The sequence below is a fragment of the Gorilla gorilla genome, chromosome 14 (assembly GCF_029281585.2).
Source record: "Gorilla gorilla gorilla isolate KB3781 chromosome 14, NHGRI_mGorGor1-v2.1_pri, whole genome shotgun sequence".
Taxonomy (NCBI): Eukaryota; Metazoa; Chordata; class Mammalia; order Primates; family Hominidae; genus Gorilla; species Gorilla gorilla.
Window position 1 is genome coordinate 64155000 of NC_073238.2, and position 20791 is coordinate 64175790.

General features: G+C 45.4%; 1 protein-coding gene across 1 annotated transcript in view; it reads right to left on the reverse strand.

The window, feature by feature from the left end:
* Positions 1 to 978: 978 nt before the first annotated feature.
* Positions 979 to 20791, reverse strand: part of EBPL (EBP like) — a 30670-nt gene continuing 10857 nt past the window's right edge. Inside the window, exons 2-4 of the mRNA XM_004065322.5 lie at positions 9847 to 9916; positions 3315 to 3453; positions 979 to 1459 (exon numbers count right to left, since the gene is read on the reverse strand). Of these exons, the coding sequence (XP_004065370.2) occupies positions 1219 to 1459; positions 3315 to 3453; positions 9847 to 9916 (450 nt within the window). The 3' untranslated portion in view covers positions 979 to 1218. The remainder of the gene's footprint in view (positions 1460 to 3314; positions 3454 to 9846; positions 9917 to 20791) is intronic.

Sequence of the window (20791 nt, forward strand, 5' to 3'; positions counted from 1 at the left end):
GACACTTGGTATAGTAATGCCAAACTCTCACATTTCCATGACCTTACTTGTCTGCACAAAACAGAAAAGAGGGAGACAGAGAGAGAGGGAGGGAAGAAGACAGGAGAGAGAGAGAGAGAGAGAAACAGTAGAAAATGGCCTCTATATTTTCACCCTCCAAATCTCTCAAGTACTTCTGAAAGGTAAAACCAATTTGGCATCGGAACCAGGGCCTGCAGCCTCTGCAGGGTTGGAAGCCAACCTAGAAGGAGAGTGGAACACAGACTGAGCTATCAGAGCTACAGCATCCGCCACAACATACCAAGGGCCTCGTCTATGTGCTGGGCAAGGCAGAGATCAGATCTGTGAGCTCAAGAGTCTAGTAAGAAAGGCAAGCGCTGAACAAGTTAATGTAAGTACCTGCTCCCCAGCCACCACAGAACTGCTAATTCATCTCCCAGACGAGTGTTTTCTGAAATGCAATGTAATCACAAGTCCCTCTTGGTGCTGACGGTAAGTGCCAAATTGGTGCTTTCCTTCTCTCAATTCTGCAGAAGGTTAGGGCATGCATTTTGCATATTTATTTCATGCTCATCTTATTTCTCTCTCACTCTCCCTGTGTTCCTATTTCCTGATTTACTTTTCATCATAATGTATTATGTATTTCTGCAAGGCATCTCCAATCTTCCTCCTTGAAAAAGGACAGATATAAATCAATCATCTCTCTGCATGGGGCCCCAGTGTTTACCCATTTACTCAGGAGGAGTCAGCTCACTCACCAGCTCCTATTTGGGTTCACAAACTTTAAATAGTATAAATATAAAAACAGAAGCTTTCAATTCATTTCTGGTTTCACATTGGTAACCAAAAAAGACTGGTGAGAAGATTAAAAGATGAGGCAAGAACATTTCCTTTGGAATAAAAAATTAATATAACACTGCAGTATTCTAAGATAATTGGTTTTACTAATGTGGAACAATTAATGCCAGCCATAAAATGTATAATTAAACATTTTATTATTACAAATTCAAATTTGTTCTCTTTTCCCTATATCACCATTTAATTGAACAACAACACAACGAAAACTGGTCGCCTTAAAACCAATTTGAAACAGGTTGTTCAGGAGCAACAATACAAAAACAAAGTGTAGACGGGAATGTATTACATTTTGGCCAAACAAAAAGATTTGATTTATTCTGGCTCATGAAGTTAGATAATGGTGTTTATGGTTTTGAAAGTTCACTGAAACTTTTTCACTGAACTGGTTTCTTTCTGATGCATTTTCTTGAGTTCTACCCATGACTGCCACAGTAGCAGTCCTGGGATCAGAACCCACACACCGTTAAAAAAAAACAGGTAAAGCCAACAGTACAGCCAGTTGCTGGTGTTGAGGTTGGGGCTTCTGGTGAGCCACTCTGGGAGGAAGGTCATCCAGCAGCCATACAGCTCGCACACGCACAAGGTGATCTGCAGGAAATGCCTGTTGGAGAGAAAGAAGCCCGGGATGAACCACCAGCTTGGCACAGTTTGGCATCAGAGTCATGACATCTTTTCTGTAATGGCGGCATCAACAGTCTTCGCTATGAAAACCTCCCTAAGTTGGGCCTCAGATGTTGGGTGGTGCTATTTTGATGGGGGCAAGTCAATCTAATTAATGAAGGCTCATTCTTTCCTTAGAGGAGCAACACTGCCCTTTCTAGATTATTCTCAGAGTTAAGTAAGGACCCTCAGGGATCCTGACCCATTCTTAGGGAAATTTGGTGAGATCACACCTGACTTAACACAGAAAGGCCTGACTCTGAATCTCACCATGAGCCATTATAAAAGGGGAGAGTGAGTAATAACCCCTTCCTCAAACAGTGTAGTGCAGACTAAATGAGATATGAGGATAAAGGGCCAAGCAATGGGCAAGTAAAAGGCTCAATAATGCAAATATCACAAATGTTTAAAATAATAAACACATGGGCACAGGTAGTAAGTTTGCAACCAGCGTCATGGAGTGAAAAATATGTCAAGGTACCAAGGAAAAATTTAATTTTTATTGCCAACTATCTCTCTAAAATTGGGTGGGGAAGGAAGCTTTAAATAAGACTTCTTCATTACAAGATGGTAGAAAATGGAATGCAGCTGTGCCTACTTGAAATTGTTTTAGGGATTCATCTCAGGATAGCAATCTATTCACCCCAGGCCACTCTGTCCCTAAGGAAAGAAAAGGAAGGAAGGGAGGAGAGTTTATAGTCTCTCAGAGTCTGATAGGATGGATAATTTTTTCATCTTTTTTTTTTTTGAGACAGAGTCTCGCTCTGTCACCCAGGCTGGAGTGCGGTGGCACGAACGTGGCTCACTGCAACCTCCACCTCCCAGGTTCAAGCAATTCTCCTGCCTCAGCCTCCCGATAGCTGGGACTTACAGGCACCCGCCACCATGCCTGGCTAGCTAATTTTTGTATTTTCAGTAGAGACGGGGTTTCACCATGTTGGCCAGGCTGGTCCCGAACTTCTGATCTCGTAATTCACCTGCCTTGGCCTCCCAAAGTGCTGGGATTATAGGCATGAGCCACTGCACCCGGTCTCTCTGCACTCCGCCTGCCCCATATCCTTCACAATCTGCTTCTGAGAAGATTTCCTATTTATCTTGCAAGTCTGACTCCAAATTATATAAGATAATTTACTTTTTGTCAAGTGGGTCAGGAGTTTTCTTGAGTGATTTGGGGGGAAAAGGATGGACGTATTATGGTTTTATTCTCCAAAGTATTGGTGGCAAATCATCCAAGAGCGTTAGCACCATTCTTGCCTCTACAGAGTCTAGGTTGTTATTAAAATAATATTTCTCATATTTTTGATTCTGAAAAGTCTGAAATGATCCTAGTAGCACCATCACCCTTATCTCACATAAAATAATTTTCATTTCTCTTCTGCTTTTTTTTTTGGAGACAGGGTCTTACTATGTCACCCAGGTTGGAGTGCAGTGGCGTGATCATGGCTTACTGCAGCCTTGACCTCCTAAGCTCAAGTGATCCTCCCACCTCTGCCTCTTAAGTATCTGGGACTACAGGCGTGTGCCACCACGCCTAATTTTTAAATTTTTTATTCCTTGTAGAGACACGGTCTCACTGTATTGCCTAGGCTGGTCTCAAACTCCTGGGATCAGGTGATCCTCCCGCCTCAGCCTCCCAAAGTGCTGGGATTACAAGTGTGAGCCACTGCACCCAACCTCCATTCTTCCACCTTTTATCTAACAAATATATGTGGTCACAACCTACTCCAAAGGTCACCTAAGTGTTGGGACATGTAATGTCTCCCCTCCTTCCAGCAGGACAGAAGAAGGGCACCTACCGGTAATATTTTTCTTTGACTATAGCATAAATGAGGAACAATGCCAGAGACCCATCCAGGGCGACGGTCAGAATTTCCACAGACACAATGGTTGGATCAAAATAAACCCATCTTGCATCAGCTTTGCCATATTCTTTCCCTAAAGACAAAATCCATGTTGTTACTCAAATGGCAACAATTTTTATGACAGTTCATGGAAATGACCTTTCTTTCCTTTAAGGTGGAGATAAAATGAGTAATCACCACTCTCTCTGCATTCTTCACGATGCCTTAGTGGAAGGCAGGAGAAGCCCTGGGACCAAAATGGGTTTACCACCTGACACAAGCACTGAGAACAGCAGCAGGTTTACAGGTGTCCAATCATTCAGTTTCCAGCATGCTTTCACACACACGCCCTCCTCAGCCCCACCCTCTTCAACATAAGTAGCAGAATTTTAAAAGAATTCAACATGGTCAGATTTTGCAAAGACAATCTCCAGTCATGATCTTGGTAAATACATTGTAATTCCTTACTTCAAAATTTCCATATAAATTCTGTAAGTATAATGGAGATGTGGGAAATTTGTTATGAAGGACATGTTTATAAAAAACATGTTTATGGCCAGGCACGGTGGCTCACGCCTGTAATCCCAACACTTTGGGAGGCCAAGGCGGGCAGATCACGAGGTCAGGAGATCGAGACCATCCTGGCCAACATGGTGAAACCCTGTCTCTACTAAAAATACAAAAAATTAGCCAGGCATGGTGGCGGGCACCTGCAGTCCCAGCTGAGGCAGGAGAATGGCATGAACCCAGGAGGCAGAGCTTGCAGTGAGCCAAGATTGCGCCACTGCACTCCAGCCTGGGCGACAGAGCGAGACTCCGTCTCAAAAACAAACAAACAAACAAACAAACAAAAACTTGTTTCTTGCCCAGGCACGGTGGCTCACGCCTGTAATCCCAGCACTTTGGGAGGCCAAGGTGGGTGGATCACTTGAAGTCAGGAGTTTGGGACCAGCTCAGCCAACATGGCGAAACCGTGTCTCTACTAAAAATACAAAAAGTAGCTGGGCGTGGTGGCGCATGCCTGTAATCTCAGCTACTTGGGAGGCTGAGGCAAGAGAATCGCTTGAACCCAGGAGGCGGAGGTTGCAGTGAACCAAGATCGCACCACTGCACTCCAGCCTGGGCAACAAGAGCTAGACTCTGTCTCAATACAACAACACGTTTATTAATAACAGAAAATAAACTAGGTGCTGAAGGGACAGTGGGCAGGGAGGGGAGGAGAGAGCCCAGACTGCAGAATGAATTGGAGTGGGCAGAGGGGCATCTCCGCCCACAGGGACAGGGAACTCACAATGGCCCTCACACAGTCTCAGCTGTGCTGCTTGGGGAGCCAGTGTGCTCTCAGAGATCCATCCAGACCCATTATCAGAGTGGTTTCTTCTCGGGAACACCATGACTCAGAAAGTCTTTTCAGGGCTGGAATGATGGCCAGGTATTATGGAGGCCATTAAAAATTATTTAATTACTTTCTTAATTTGTAAAAGTAATACATGCTGGTCCTAAGATCTCAAATGATTACAGTGAAAAAATGGAAGTGATCACACCTCGTCTCCCCCTTTAATACTGCCTCGCATTATTCAGAAAAGGTGTGAAGTCCACAGAGGAGCCTGCGATCTGCTACTGAGCAGCGCACAGCTCTTGTCTCATAAAGACCAGAGGAAGGATCCCTCAGGGCCTGGGACAAAGGTTTCTAACAAAAGGCGTCCTAAGAGAAAGGACAATAAGAGGATTAGCTATTTAATGGGATAACACACAAGGCATGTGCTGAGGGAATGTTCTGTGAGAGGCTGAGAGTCATCAGCCTGTCCTTAGCTGACTGTCTGCAGTCTCCTGTGCCCTTCAATAACTAACTGGAAAACAATGTCATATTGAAACGTTTCTCCTCTAAATTTAAGTATACATACAATAGGTGAAATGTACCAGTTAGTGCACCTAAAATCTAATAAAATATCACCTAAGTAAAATGTCAGTTCTTTAGGAACAAAAAGAGATATTGACCAAGTCTTTTTTTTTTTTTTTTTGAGGAGTCTCACTGTTACCCAGCCTGGAGTGCAATGGCATGATCTCGGCTCACTGCAACCTCTGCTTCCCAGGTTCAAGTGATTCTCCAGCCTCAGCCTCCCAAATAGCTGGGACTACAGGCACCCACCACCACACCCAGCTAATACTGATTGATTGACTGAGATGGAGTCTCACTTTGTCACCCAGGCTGGAGTGCAATGGCCAGATCTTGGCTCGCTGCAACCTCCGCCTCCCGTGTTCAAGCAATTCTCCTGCCTCAGCCTCCCAAGTAGCTAGGATTATAGGCACTCACCACCATGCCCGGCTAATTTTGTATTTTTAATAGAGATGGGGTTTCACCAGGTTGGTCAGGCTGGTCTTGAACTCCTGACCTCAGGTGATCCACCTGCCTTGGCCTCCCAAAGTGCTGGGATTACAGGCTTGAGTCACTGCACCTGGCCTAATTTTTTTATTTTTGGTAGAGACAGGGTTTCACAATGTTGGCCAGGCTGGTCTCAAACTTAACCTCAAGTGATCCATCTGTTTTGGCTTCCCAAAATGCTGGGATTACAGGCGTGGGCCACCGTGTCCAGCCTTCAACAAGTCTTTTTTTTTTTTAGCATTTGGAAGGTGTTATGGTAGGCCCTGATAATGCAGCTGCAAGTAGGACCATGTTGGCCCTTAGTGGCCCACATTCTAGTGAGGCTGAAAACCAGGCAGTAAGTGGCGGTTAGCGAATACGAGGGCAGGGAAGAAGTGGCACTGAAGCCAGACTACGAACTTCAGGGAAGACTTCCTGGAGGAGGTGTTTTGATCACTGCCTCTCTTCCCTGTTGGTGAGGGATGGACTTCTGCCTGAGGGCTATGGTGATGGCTGAACACACAACACCCGACACTGGGCAGATGAGATGGAGGAGGTTTATTAGTTGCATACACTTGTGGCCCGGGAAAGGAGGACATCTCGCCATGCAGGGCCACATAGGAGTTGCACCTGGGAACAGTGTTCGGGCAGGGGCCACGCAGGCAGGCTTTGCAGTAACAAGAGGAGGGGGTGGGATGAGCCCTGGTTCCCGACAGAGGATGTGATTGGCTTGTCTGGATAATTCCACGGGCAGACTGGTGGGAACTGAAGCCTGCTACTGAGGGGACAAGCATTTGTCCCCTCCAAATCTGTGCCTGCTCCCCTTGATAGGGAGAGCTATCTGGTTAGGGAACCTTATATGTGGAAGCAGAGTAGGGAGGGAGACTTGCAGTTTGGCCATCTGAGGCCTCCCTGGATCTTACCAGGTATCAAAGCAGACATAATACTGAATCCTGGCCAGGCAGGGTGGCTCACACCTGTAATCCCAGCATTTTGAGGCCGAGGCGGGTGGATCAATTGAGGTCAGGAGTTTGAGACCAGCTTGGCTAACATGGTGAAACCCTGTCTCTATTAAAAATACAAAAATTAGCCGGGCGTGGTGGTGCACACCTGTAGTTCCAGCTACTTGGGAGGCTGAGGCAAGAGAATCACTTGAACTGGGAGGCAGAGGTTGCAGTGAACCGACGTTGCGCCACTGCACTCCAGCCTGGGAGACAGAGCGAGACTCTGTTTAAAAAAAAAAAAAAAAAAAAAGGCAGACATAATACTGAATCCTAATTTCAGGCCTTATACCACAAGAGATGACTCCAAATCTGAGTGGAAAATAAGGGTGTTTCAGGGAGGAGCATGTGCAAAGGCCTGGAGCTGAGATGTAGCGTGTCTGAATCTACAGACAGTTTAGCAGAGCTGATGGTGGGGGAAGGTTAATGCGTGAGAGGAAGGTAGGGGACGGATAGTAAGGGGCCCTGGAATCCACCAGTCCCAGCGCATCTCCCTGTGGCATCTCCCTCTGGCAGTCCCTCTGGCATCTCCACTACTGCTAAACTTTAACCATCTCTTTGCTTATTAAACACTGAAACAATAAAAAGGCAAACAGGAGCATTAAAAAGCCTGACGATGTGATCATTTCCATTGATTCTGTGACTGATAACTGGGCTTAGGTGAGGTTTACAAGGAAAAGATGAAAACTAAGGGTCGGGGTAGATTTCCTCAACCAGAGCCATTGTTGTGTCCTCAACCAGACAGTGGAGACCAGGAGACGCTGAGTATTCATGAGGTTTATGGCTGGCCCTGCATCCCAGCGAAGCCAAGGTCAGAACACAGGTCATCATCAGAAGGTCCTGCCCTAGACACACGGTATCAGAATCTGCATTTGAGTAAGATTCCCAGGTGATCTGGGGCACTTTGGAGTCTGGGAAGTACTACTTGCTTTACATTATCTACTGGATTTTTACTTTCATGAAAATAAAGGACACCTTCATTAAATGAGTTTTTACTGCGTTTTGGTTCTTAGAAATACGGTCTTACTGTGTTGCCCTGGCTAAATTCAAACTCCTGGGCTCAAATAATCCTCCTGCCTCAGCCTCCCAAGTAGCTGGGGCTCCAGGCTCGTGCCACTGCACCCAGCTAGTTTTCACTTCTTTAAGGTGCATAATGTAAACGTGAAGATGATAGAGAAAGCCTGTGTTAGACATTTGCATTTCATGGGATTGAGCCAAATCTGGGCTGTTTGCTTTCTCTCATGCCAGGCAGGGCAGCCAGGGGAGGAGGTGTCAGCACGGCATCTGGCAAAGGGGAGAAGAGGACACTCAGCAAGGAGGAGCCATGACTCAGGCTGGGGTCCGTCAGCCTCTGGGCTTCACCAGCAATCCCCAGGCAGAGTTTAATGCAGCCAATCAAAAGTGCATAGCTGCATTCAGCTGAGCCCTGGATCTGAAGTGGCTCAACTCTGGTCAAGGGGGCTCAAACTCCTTGGCTAGGACTTGAGGCATCAAAGATGACACCTTTTCCTTTGGGAAGTACTAATGAGCCTACTCAATTCTCTAGATGTTTCCTAACACTAGTGGTAAACAGGAGTCCCCCACACAGATCCTAGCTGAAGATGATTTTAGAGTCACAAAAGAAATGAGATATATGGGCCAGGCGCGGTGGCTCACGCCTATAACCCCAGCACTTTGGGAGGCCGAGGCGGGCAGATCACGAGGTCAGGAGATCGAGACCATCCTGGCTAACATGGTGAAACCCCGTCTCTACTAAAAATACAAAAAAATTAGCTAGGCGTGGTGGCGGGCGCCTGTAGTCCCAGCTACTCGGGAGGCTGAGGCAGGAGAATGGCGTGAACCTGGGAGGCGGAGCTTGCAGTGAGCCGAGATGGTGCCACTGTGCTCCAGCCTGCGGGACAGAGTGAGACTCGCCTCAAAAAAAATAGAAAAAAAAGAAATGAGATAAATGATGCAAAGTTTCAGAAGCAAAACCTGAAAGCAGTTATCCTGAGAAAGGCAGTTTTATAAAGTGGTAAAAAAAAAATACCTGTTGGTATTGACACAGTACATGGTAGAATATCGATGCTAATTGAATATTGACCGACAATGAGCATGAAGACTTTTGGAAAGGATCTACAAGACCACAAATATATATGTACAATAAAAAGAAAGTTGATATTAAAAGTATGGGAAAACCACCCAGTTTAAACGCCACAAGCTCTTCCATCTGCACTCACTACCAACATTTTTTTTTGTTTGTTTTGAGAGGGAGTCTTGCTCTGTCACCCTGACTGGAGTGCAGTGGCGTGATCTCGGCTCACTGCAAGCTCCACCTCCTGGGTTCACGCCATTCTCTTGCCTCAGCCTCCCAAGTACCTGGGACTACAGGGGCCCGCCACCATGCCCAGCTAATTTTTTATATTTTTAGCACAGACAGGGTTTCACCGTGTTAGCCAGGATAGTCTCCATCTCCTGACCTCGTGATCTACCTGCCTCAGCCTCCCAAAGTGCTGGGATTACAGGCGTGAGCCACCACGCCCGGCCACTCACTACCAACATTTTTTATTTTATGTATTGTTTTTTAGAGATGGGCTCTTGCTCTGTCGCCCGGGCTAGAGTGCAGTGGTGCAACTGTGACTAAATGCAGCCTTGAACTCCTGGGCTCAAAAGATTCTCCCACCTCAGCCTCCTGAGTAGCTGGGACTACAGGTGTGCACCACCACACCTGGCTCATTTAAAAAACTTTTTTTAAAGATAGGGTCTTGCTATGTTGCCCAGGCTCAAATATTGTTTAACATAATAGCTTTATTAAGATGTAATTCACATGCCACACAATCTACCTATTTAAATAATTGGTTTTAGTAGAATCACAGGTTTGAATCACCACAATCTAATTGTAGAACATTTCATTACCCCAAAAAGAAATCCGTGCCCATTAGCAGTCACTCCTCATTTCCCCCCAACACCCCTATCCCTACCCTCATTCCCAGGCAACCAGTAATCTACAGTATCTCTACAGACTCACCTATTCTGGACATTTCATATAAATGAAATCATACAGTATATAATAGAGGCGTTTGACAGTCACACTTGCAATAAACCTCCTCCAACATTTCAAACGCAAACGTTTTTAATTACTTACATAAAGAAGCAATCAAGCCATCGGAATTTGCAACGTTTCCTACTAAAGACAAGTAGACAAAAGGGCCTTCCTAGAGAGGAGAAAATGAAGACATGCTCTAATACAGCATCACAACCACAGGATGGCATCGTAGACACATGGCGTTGCCTGGCTCCATCCCCCACCCTTCTCCATGGCTCACATCCTGGCCAGAGCCTGGAAACATCCACACAACCTTGTGGGATACAATCTTGGGGCCTGGTTACCTGGACCTTGGAAATGGGTATGTCTCACCCTAATGTACAATTAATGTTGTTTTTCAATGATTGGCACTGTAAAAGCAGAGATGTGGAAAAAGTGTGGAAAAAGTGAAATTTTTGCGTAAGAGTTTAACTACTGTATTAAATAGAGTAAGCTCTAGATTATTCCGGGGATCTTAAGTCTTTGCGGAGAACCCCACAGAAGTTCACTTTTTTTTAACTCAAAAAAATCTAAGATCTTAAAGAGAAAGGCAATCAAGTTTATACCAGCATTGAGCAATCCTCCCCCCTTCTCCTATATAAGGGCAAGTTTAGGAAGATTTAAAACAGTTACAGGCTACATTTAGCATTCAGGTAATAAAATATCTGCAATTACAGTTAGTATTTTCCCATCACTGAAGTGCTTCTTTGCCTAAGATTTCTAAAACTAAACAGCTAGAAGCCACTGGGATATGTAATTGTCATGTTGCTCCTTTGAACAAATTTTGCTGCTGGTCAATAAAACTTTTTTCTCATTCCTTTTAAACAATCATTTGTATGACATTAAAACTGGGTCCTGCCTCCCCAGAGGTCACCACTCTCAATCACATCTCTTTGCAGTTCCCGCGGTGATTTCATAATATACTTTACACTGCTATTTCCTTCGACTACTAGCAGGAAAAGCTATTGTTTCATTGATACTCCTTCCTCTCCCGTTTCCAGTCCTTCGAGTTTCTGATATATTATTCTATTACTTACCCAAATTTGTAACTTAAGTAAAAAAACTGAAAACCTCAGCTCACTCACTCATCAATGTTGTGCAGTCTCTGGGCTTCTAAACCATGAAAGAGTATGACAGCCTCTACCAGGCTCCCTGCACCCTGTTCCCAACTCTCAATTTCTGTCCAGTTTGCTTGTGCATTGTTGAAACTGATTACATGTCCTTTCTTGTTCTCTAAACATATTTGTTTTCCGTTTTATCTGTAACTGGATTCTAAAAGCTGAAAAGCCAATTAACAGCATTTACAATGTTGTGATTATGGAAACAGCGTTCACTGTAATGGGCCACAATTTCTTTCCTTAGGGATCCCGTATCCTGACTCCTGTGTCATTTAAGGATAATGCTGCAAATGAAATATCCTTTGTTTTCTTTTTCTGAGACAGTCTCACTCTGAAGCTGAAGATAGGCTGGAGTGCGGTGGTGCAACCTCAGCTCACTGCAACCTACACCTCCCGGGTTCAAGCGATTCCAGTGCCTCAGCCTCTCAAGTCGCTGGGACCACAGACGTGTGACACCACACTCAGCTAATTTTTGTTATTTTTAGTAGAGATGGGATTTCACCATGTGGGCCAGGCTGGTCTCAAACTCCTGGCCTCAAGTGATTTCCCCACCTCGGCCTCCCAAAGTGCTGGGATTACAGGTGTGAGTCACTGTGCCAGGCTCCAAAAATCATATCCCTTAAAGGACATTAAAAAAATCATATGAGACAAATAGCTGTGTTTTTAACAAATAAGTACTCCCCAGTCCACTTACTTTGCAACACTTTATTTTTACCAGCCAATTTTTTATTTTTAGCGAGCCATAGGGTGAAATCCATACCACTTCCTTGCTTTGGCCTGAGAACTTTCTACACAAAGCACATCCACTGGGCTGGCCAGTGGGGCAATGGGGCTGGACTGGATTTGACCCTCTCTAGGCCTCAGGCCATCTATCTGTAAGATGAAGGACTTCCTTCCTATAGATTGTAAATCTCATCCTAAAACTAAATGCAACGTCCACTGGTGACCTCTTTCACTGGACCCATTAGTAAGATGTGGAGTCTGACACCAGGTTGCAGACCTTTCCACAGAAGCAACTCTGGGTAAGAGCAAGATGGGGAACTGGAAATCAGTAACATGCAGGAACCTATGAGTCTATAACAAATCCGTTTCCTTTTACATCTACTTGTTGAAGCTCTACTCATTTTTCAAATTCCAGCCCTAACCCCCTTCTTCAAGAAACCTTCTTTGACTTCCTAGTAAGATTTAATATCTCACTCTCCTAAATCTCCCATGTGACTAAGTTTGTTTCTGTAACCAGCAGCTATCTGCTCGCTATGGACCCCCAGCTGCCATTGGATCACACATCATTGGGATCTGGAATACTGTCATCTCTACCTTAGAATCCCCAAGAAACATGACATTTGTGTTCCGTGTTTGCTAACCTTGAATTAAGTTCATACAACAAATTACTTATAAAGAAGGATGCCCTGAAGAGGCTTTTAGACTGCCCTATCTCTTACTGTATTAATGTCCTAAATGTAAAGATAGTATAATACATATCAAGTGTAACGAGTATTCATGCCTTCAAATGCTGATCAGGTGTCACCTCCTCCAGGAAGCAAGATTTTACTATTCTCCTGCTGGGAGGTCAGTGCCCTCCTACACAGAAACTTGCTCACTTGTCTCTTCCCAAAACTGCCAGTTCTCTGAGGGCCAATTCTTTGTCTTTTATCTCTGTATTCCAAATGGCTAACACATAGTACATGCTAATAAGCGTTTCCTAAAAGAGTAAGAAATAAAAGGGATAATAGAAAACAAGACAGTTAAAAATAATAACAATAATAATAATAATAATCTGGTTAGAAAATGGGCAAAAGAAATGAATAGACATCTCACCGGCAAGTACATAAAGATGGCAAATAAGCACATGGAAAGATGTTCAACCTCATTAGCCACCAAGGAAACACACCTTCAAGCCACAGTGAGGTATGACTGTATAAACTATCAGAATGGCTAAAATAAGGTTGGGTGTGGTGGTTCACACCTGTAATCCCAGCACTTTGGGAGGCCTAGGCGGGCGAATCACGAGGTCAGGAGTTTGAGACCAGCCTGGCCAACATGGTGAAACCCCACCTCTACTAATAATACAAAACAATTAGCCGGGTGTGGTGGTGTGTGCCTGTAGTCCCAGCTACTTAGGAGGCTGAGGCAGGAGACTTGCTTGAACCGGGAGGCAGAGGTTGCAGTGAGCCGTGATTGTGCCACTGCACTCCAACCTTGGCGACAGAGTGAAACTGTGTCTCAAAAAGAAAGAAAAGGAAAGGAAAGGAAAAGAAAGGCTAAAATAAAAAATAGTGGCAACATAAACAAAATAGTGGCAACATCGAATACTGGTGAGGATGTGGAAAAACTGAAACAAACACAGATTTCTGAAGGGATAGAAGCGATACAGCCACTAAAAAAAACCAGAGTTTGGCAGTTTCTTCTAAAACTAAATATGCAATGACCATACGACCCAGCAATTCCACAGTTGGGTATTTCTCCCAGAAAAATAAAAACTTATGTTTATACAAAAACAACTACACGAATGTTCATAGCAGCTTTATTTGTGGTAACTAAAAACTGATGTCCTTCAAAAAGCCAATCCCAAAAGATTACATAATGGTTACATTTATTTTTATTTCTGTATTTATTTTTTGAGACACAGTTTCGCTCTGTTGCCCAGGCAGGAGTGCAGTGGCTCGATCTTGGCTCACTGCAACCTCCACCTCCCATGTTAAGGGATTCTTTTGCCTTAGCCTCCCAAGTAGCTGGGATTACAGGAATGCACCACCACGCCAACCTAATTTTTGTATTTTTAGTAGAGATGGGGTTTCACCATGTTGGCCAGGCTGGTCTCGAACTCCTGACCTCAAGCGATCCACCCGCCTCAGCCTCCCCAAGTGCTGGGATTACAGGCTTGAGCCACCATGGCCGACCCTGTGGTTACATTTATATAACATTTTTCTGAAATGATAGATTTTAGAAATGGAGGACATTGTTAGTGGTTGCCAGGGGTTAAGGGATGGAGGTGTGGGGTGGGGGGATGTGTAGTTATAAAAGGAAAACACTAGGGATCCTTGTTAGTGCTGGAACTATTCAGTACCTGGACTGTTGTGGTTGATATGTGAATCTACCCAGTTGATACAATTATATGGAACTTAACACACACACACACACCCCCCACACAAAGAAACTGAGAGTCTGAAAAAGATCAGTGGACTGTATCAATGTCCATATGATGGTTATATTATACTATAGTTTTACAAAATTTTTGATACCAAAATTATCAAAATAGAAAATAACTTTTTTTTTCTTTTTTTAGACAGAGTCTTGCTCCCCAGGCAGGAGTGCAGTGGTGCGATCTTGGCTCATTCAACCTCCGCCTCCTGGGTTCAAGCAATTCTCCTGCCTCAGCCTCCCAAGTAGCTGGGGTTACAGGTGCCCGCCACCATGCCTGGCTAATTTTTGGTATTTTTAGTAGAGATGGGGTTTCACCATGTTGGCCAGGCTGGTCTCGAACTCCTGACCTCAGGTGATCCACCTGCCTTGGCCTCCCAAAGTGCTGGGATTATAAGTGTGAGCCACTGCACCCGGCTGAAAATAATTTTTTAAAAACCCACCAAAATGTTAGCATCGTGGAAACCTGGGAAAAGTAAACAAGGGACCTCTGTATTATCTCTTACAACTGTATGTGAATCTACAATTACCTCAAAATAAAAAGTTAATTAAAGAAACAGAGAAAGACATGGGAGAAAGAGTACCACGACTAAGTGAATGGGCTTTTTTTTTTTTTTTTTTTGGCAACTGTCAGGACTTAAAAAAAAAATTTTAGAATAGGCCAGGCTCTGGCCTCAGAGAGCTTATTGTCTAGTTGGATAACAATGACTTCCAGTTCAATAAAGGATGGAGGAAGATGAGGGAGCTGTAGCTGAGACAGTGAGGAAAAATTTCAGAGGGAGGCAGGCCTAGAGCTGGGCCTGGGTGGGCAGGCTGAGAGGTAGGAGGACAGGGATGGAGCCCAGAGGATGGTGTGAGGCCCGTGGGTCCAGCTTTTGCCCTGCTCAGCCCTGTGGCACAAACAGTAGTGCTCAGGGGTACTGTGTACATTAACAATGTGTGCAACCATCACCACCATCCATTTCCAGAACTCTTCATCTTCTAAAACTAAAACAATGTGCCCACTAAACACTAATTCTCCATTTCTTCCCTCTCTCAGCCCAACACCCAGCACTGTATTTTGTGCATCTATGAATCTATTTTAGGTACCTCGTGTAAGTGAAATGAGACCAAACAGTCATGCTAAGCCTCACAATGGTGATATGCTCTGAGAAATGCATCATTAGACAGTTTTGTCATTGTGTGGACATCATAGAGTATATTCACACAAACCTAGGTTGTGTAACACTTACCTCACACGTAGGCTATATGGATAGCCTTTTGCTCCTGGGTTACAAACCTGTACAGCATTACTGTACTGAATACTGTAGGAAATTATAACACAATGGTATTTGTGCATCTAAACACAGAAAAGGTAATGCACTGCACTACAACATTATGACAGCTATGATGTCTCCAGACAATAGGAATTTTTCAGCTCCATCATAATCTTATGGGACAACCATGGTATATTCAGTCCCTTATTGACTGAAATGTCCTTATGCAGTGATGACTGTATTTGTCCTTTCATGTCTGGGTTATTTCACATAGCATAGTGTCTTCTAGGTTCATCCATGTTGTAGCATGTGTCAGAATTTCATTTCTTTTTAAGGCTGAATAATACTCCACTGTATGCAGGCACTGCATTTTGTTTATTCATTTGCTGGTGGACATTTATGTTGTTTCCATTTTGGGGTTATTGTGGCTCATAAGTCTGCTGCTATGAACCCTGGTTTGCAAGGATCTGTTGGAGTGCCTGGTTTCAATTCCTTTGGGTGTATATGTAGAAGTGGAATTGCTGGATCTTAAGGTAAATGTTTAGCTTTCTGAGGAGCTCCCACACTGCTTTCTGCAGCGCTGGCACCATTTTGCATTCCCACCAACAGTGCACCACAGTTCAAACTTCTCCACATTCTTGGCCAACGCTTGTTATTTTCCTTTGTTGTTATTGTTTTTTTTTTAATAGTACTCATCCTAATGGGTGTGAAGGAGTATCTCACTGTGGTTTTGATTTGCATTTCCCCTAATGACTGACTAGTGATGCTGAACATATTTTCATGTACATATTGAGCTCTTTGGAGGAATTTCTATTCAAATCCTTTGCCTACCTTTGAGGTTTTTTTTAATTGTTAAGAATGTAAGTTTTAAAATGGAGATATCATCACTTGGAATTTGAAACCACTGGGCTAGACTGCCCCATGGGCAAGATGAACCAATAATTCTCAAAGCATTTGGTAAAGCAGAGCAGGGGCCATTTTCATAAGAATCTGAGAACAAGATCTGCCCACTCATCATGAGGGCAAGGGGTCTGCAGTGAATCTTGAGTCCCCCCTCCCCTGCTGCCTGGTAACCTCCTCTTCGGTCTTTAAAACCCTAGTGAGGCCGGGCGCGGTGGCTCACGCCTGTAATCCCAGCACTTCAGGAGGCTGAGGCGGACGGACCACAAGGTCAGGAGATCGAGACCATCCTGGTTAACACGGTGAAACCCTGTCTCTACTAAAAATACAAAAAAATTAGCCGGGCGTGGTGGCGGGCACCTGTAGTCCCAGCTGCTGGGGAGGCTGAGGCAGGAGAATGGTGTGAACCCGGGAGGCAGAGCTTCCAGTGAGCCCAGATCACACCACTGCACTCCAGCCTGGGCGACAGAGCAAGACTACGTCTCAAAAAAAATAAATAAATAAAAAATAAATAAATAAATAAGAAAGAAACCCTGGTGAATCCTTCCTTCCTCGGTGCCACCTCTAGGCCTGGACAGAGCCTTATCATTCACCAGACTGCATGACAATGATTTGTTTCCCTCTCTACTTTCCCTACTATTAAAGCTCCTTAAGGGCGGGGCAAGGTTGATTACATGCAATAAACACCAAATACACATACAGTGAGACTTTATAGATAATCCCAGGCTGATTCTCCAGACTTTTCACAGCTATCCCTGAATCATGTGGTATTAGCCGGGCCACCTAATTCCTTAGTCCTTCTTAGTTTTTTTTTTAGTGATAGCAGAGACGACATGGGTCCAGAGGTGTGACTTGCAAAAGTCCTTTGTTGAAACATTCAGTATATTAAAAAAATGCTCTCATGTGATTTAAAAAATAGGACCACTGCAGACATGGGCAGGTCTGGTGGGTCAGTGTGCACTGGCACTGTCTAAATAGCAGGTCATCCTTTTCCGGGAAGGGGCAGTGGTTCTACATGAGGACACTGCCCTTGTGTTTTATGTAAAAAGGAAGCCAAATAGACCAACAAACACTTGGCTTTTCTTCATGAAGTAGGTAATACACCAGTAGTAACTCCCTGATTCTTCCCTGAAACAACGCTAAGAGCTGGTATCCCTTCCCTGTATCATCACACTTGTCCACTCCCACTGCAGCCCACCCCAATCCTGCTGCATCCCACCCCAGGAAGGTCATTCAGATGAAAGTCAGAAAAAGCACATGGTGAAAAGGGGGTGAGCCTGCCAATATCAGAGTTCCAGGTGACATCTCTGAACATTCTGTGATTCTGAGACTGGCTGGCTCTTACCCTAACAGAACTCACAAATATAAATCAGCAAACACAGGCCCACCACTTTAGGCTGCACCATCCACAGCTGATTCTCATCAATAAAGACGCCATGCAAAAACAAACAAAGGGAGGCAGAGGCCCCAGCTTCAGAATGAGACCTGCTATTATGGTTTTAAAGATTGTAAGGGCTGGACGTGATGGCTCACGCCTGTAATCCCAGCACTTTGGGAGGCTGAGGCAAGCAGATCACCTGAGGTCAGGAGTTCAAGATCAGCCTGGCCAACAGTGAAACTCCTTCTCTACTAAAAATACAAAATACAAATATTGTGTCTGGAATTGGTGGGTTCTTGGTCTCAATGACTTCAAGAATGAAGCTGTGGACCCTCGCGGTGAGTGTCAGTTCTTAAAGATGGTGTGTCAGAAGTTTGTTCCTTCTGGTGGATTCGTGGTCTCGCTGGCCTCAGGAGTGAAGGTGCAGACCTTCGCAGTGTTACAGCTCACAAAGGCAATGCGGACCCAAAGACTGAGCAGCAGCAAGATTTATTGCAAAGAGGTAAAGAACAAAGACTCCACTGCGTGGAAGGGGACTCGAGCCGGTTGCCGGGGCTGGCTCGGGCAGCCTGCTTTTATTCCCTTATCTGACCCACCCCCCCCCCCACATCCTGCTGATTGGTCCATTTTACAGAGAGCTGATTGGTCCGTTTTGACACGGTGCTGATTGGTGCGTTTACGAACCTTGAGCTAGACACAGAATGCTGATTAGTACATTTACAATCCTTTAGCTAGACACAACAGCTCTCCAAGTTCCCACTGGACTCAGAAGCCCAGCTGGCTTCCCCTAGTGGATCCCGCACCAGGGCCGCGGGCAGAGCTACCCGCCAGTCCTGCGCCGCCCGCCGGCGCTCCTCAGCCCTTGGGCAGTCAATCGGACCGGTCGCTGCGGAGCAGGGGGCAGCGCCCTTCAGGAGCGGGGGTGGCGGGGAGGGCGCCGGCTCGGGCATGGTGGGCTGCAAGTTCGGAGCCCCGCCCCGTGGGGAAGCGGCTCAGGCCCGGCGAGAATTCGAGCACAGCGCGGACAGGCCAGCAGTGCTGGGGAACCCAGCTCACCCTCCACAGCTGCTGGCCCGGGTGCTAAGCCCCTCCTTAACTGGGGCCGGCAGCACCCACCAAGCCCGCGCCCACCCGGAACTCTGCCCAGGAGCGCCGTGCGCAGCCCGGGTTCTCGCCGGCGCCTCTCCCTCCACACCTCCCCCTCCACACCTCTCCACAAGCAAAGGGAGCCACTCTGGCCGCGGCCAGCCCACAGAGGGGCTCCCACAGTGCAGCGGCGGGCTGAAGGGCTCCTCAAGCATGGCCAGAGTGGATGCCGAGGCCGAGGAGGAACCGAGAGCAAGCGAGGCCTGTTAGCACGTTGTCACCTCTCAAAATTAAAAAACACAAAAAAATAAAAATTAGGCATGGGTGGCACGCGCCTGTATTCCCAGCTACTCAGGAGGCTGAGGCACAAGAATCGCCTGAACCTGGCAGGCGGAGGCTGCAGTGAGTCAAGATCGTGTGTGTCTGTGCCTGGGTGACAGAGTGAGACTCCGTCAAAAAAAAAAAAAAAAAAAAAAAGACTATTCAGGGGCTTTTGAATAAAATCTACTCTAACCACACAAAGACCGAAGATCAAAGCCACTGAAAACACTACTTACTATTTGCCAGGCACCAAAATTATCTGTAGAATTGTAGAGAATGGAGACAGTTATAGTTCCTCCTGTGAATTCATGCTTTATATTAAATGAACTGTACAGTGCTTTCTTTCTTCTCCCTTAAAATTGTTTTTAGACTCTGGGGCCTGAAGTTTATGTTAAATAACTAAATAAACATGGAAGGTTATCAGCTCCAAAGTCTTTAACCACAACGTATGATAGAGATCCAGCCATCTGGAACTAAGATTCATGTTTGAGCTCAACAAGCACTAAGGATCTAAGGATCAGATGAAAGGTGCCTGGTCAACAGCAAAGGGCCACATGCAGGATGTTGCTGTAATTGGGAAGGCAGGGCTCCACTAGGTGTCAGGCGTGATATGGTTAAGCTTGAGCAAAAGCAAGTACAACAGATTGTCTTTCTTTCTTTTTTTCTTGTTCTGTCACCCAGGCTGGAATCCAGTGGTGTTATCACGGCTCACTGCAGCCTCTCAGACTCCTGGGTTCAAGCAATCCTCCTGTCTCAGCCTCCAAAGTAGCTGGGACCATAGGTGTGCACCATCATGCCAGGCTGATTTTTCTTTTTTTAATTGTAGAGACGGGGTCTCGTTATGTGGTTGAGGTTGGTCTAGAACTCCTTGGCTCAAGCGCCTCCTCCCTCAGCTTCCCAAAGTGCTAGGATTACAGGTGTGAGCCACCATGCCTGGCTGAGATTGTATTTCTGACATTCATGGCTACTTTCACCTCTCCGGGCTTAAATTTCCTAACCAAGAAAAAAATAGAGTCAAGCTATATATATATTAGTCAATATATGTCTAGTGAATGAATAAATAATAAGGAGAGGCAGACTGGATCTGTATCTCCACCTTTTGACAGAGTCGCTCACCAACTTCCAGCCTTGAGCGCAGCACTTGGAAGATGCATGTTGCTTACTGAGAGGATGGTGAGGACCCTAAGCAGAGGCCCAGGTAGTGTCTGTCAGCAGAGGGCCAGGTTGGTGGGAGGGGCCTGCTTCAGCGCCAGCACTTCCAGTGGGCATGAGCCATGAGTTCTACACCTGCCAAGACCCACGAGCCACAGGGAAGTCAAGCTCACAGCGACCACCAGGGTAGATCCCTGACTGGACATGATGAGGTCTTCGAGGACTCCTGTACTGTCATTTCTATGATAACAGGAAAGGCAGGCACCTGTCCCTGAGGAAGACCTGACTTTTTAGAGACAGACTTACTCAGTACATAAACATAAAGTGACATGAGGTCCAGATTACCTTCCAGTACTTCAGCAGTAACAATGAAAAAGGGAGGGAGAGAAGGACAAAAACAGAAGAAAAAGTGACAGATGGGCAAGTGCAGCAAAACTTGAAAATGCTGAATCTGCTCACTGATACTGTACTAGTCTCTCTACATTTGTTAAATGTTTGAAATTGTTCACTGTAAAACTTAATTTTAAAAAGATACATAGGCTTACGCCTGTAATCCCAGCACTTTGGGAGGCTGAGGTGGACAGATCACAATGTCAGGAGATCGAGACCATCCTGGCCATCATGGTGAAACCCCCACTCTACTAAAAATACAA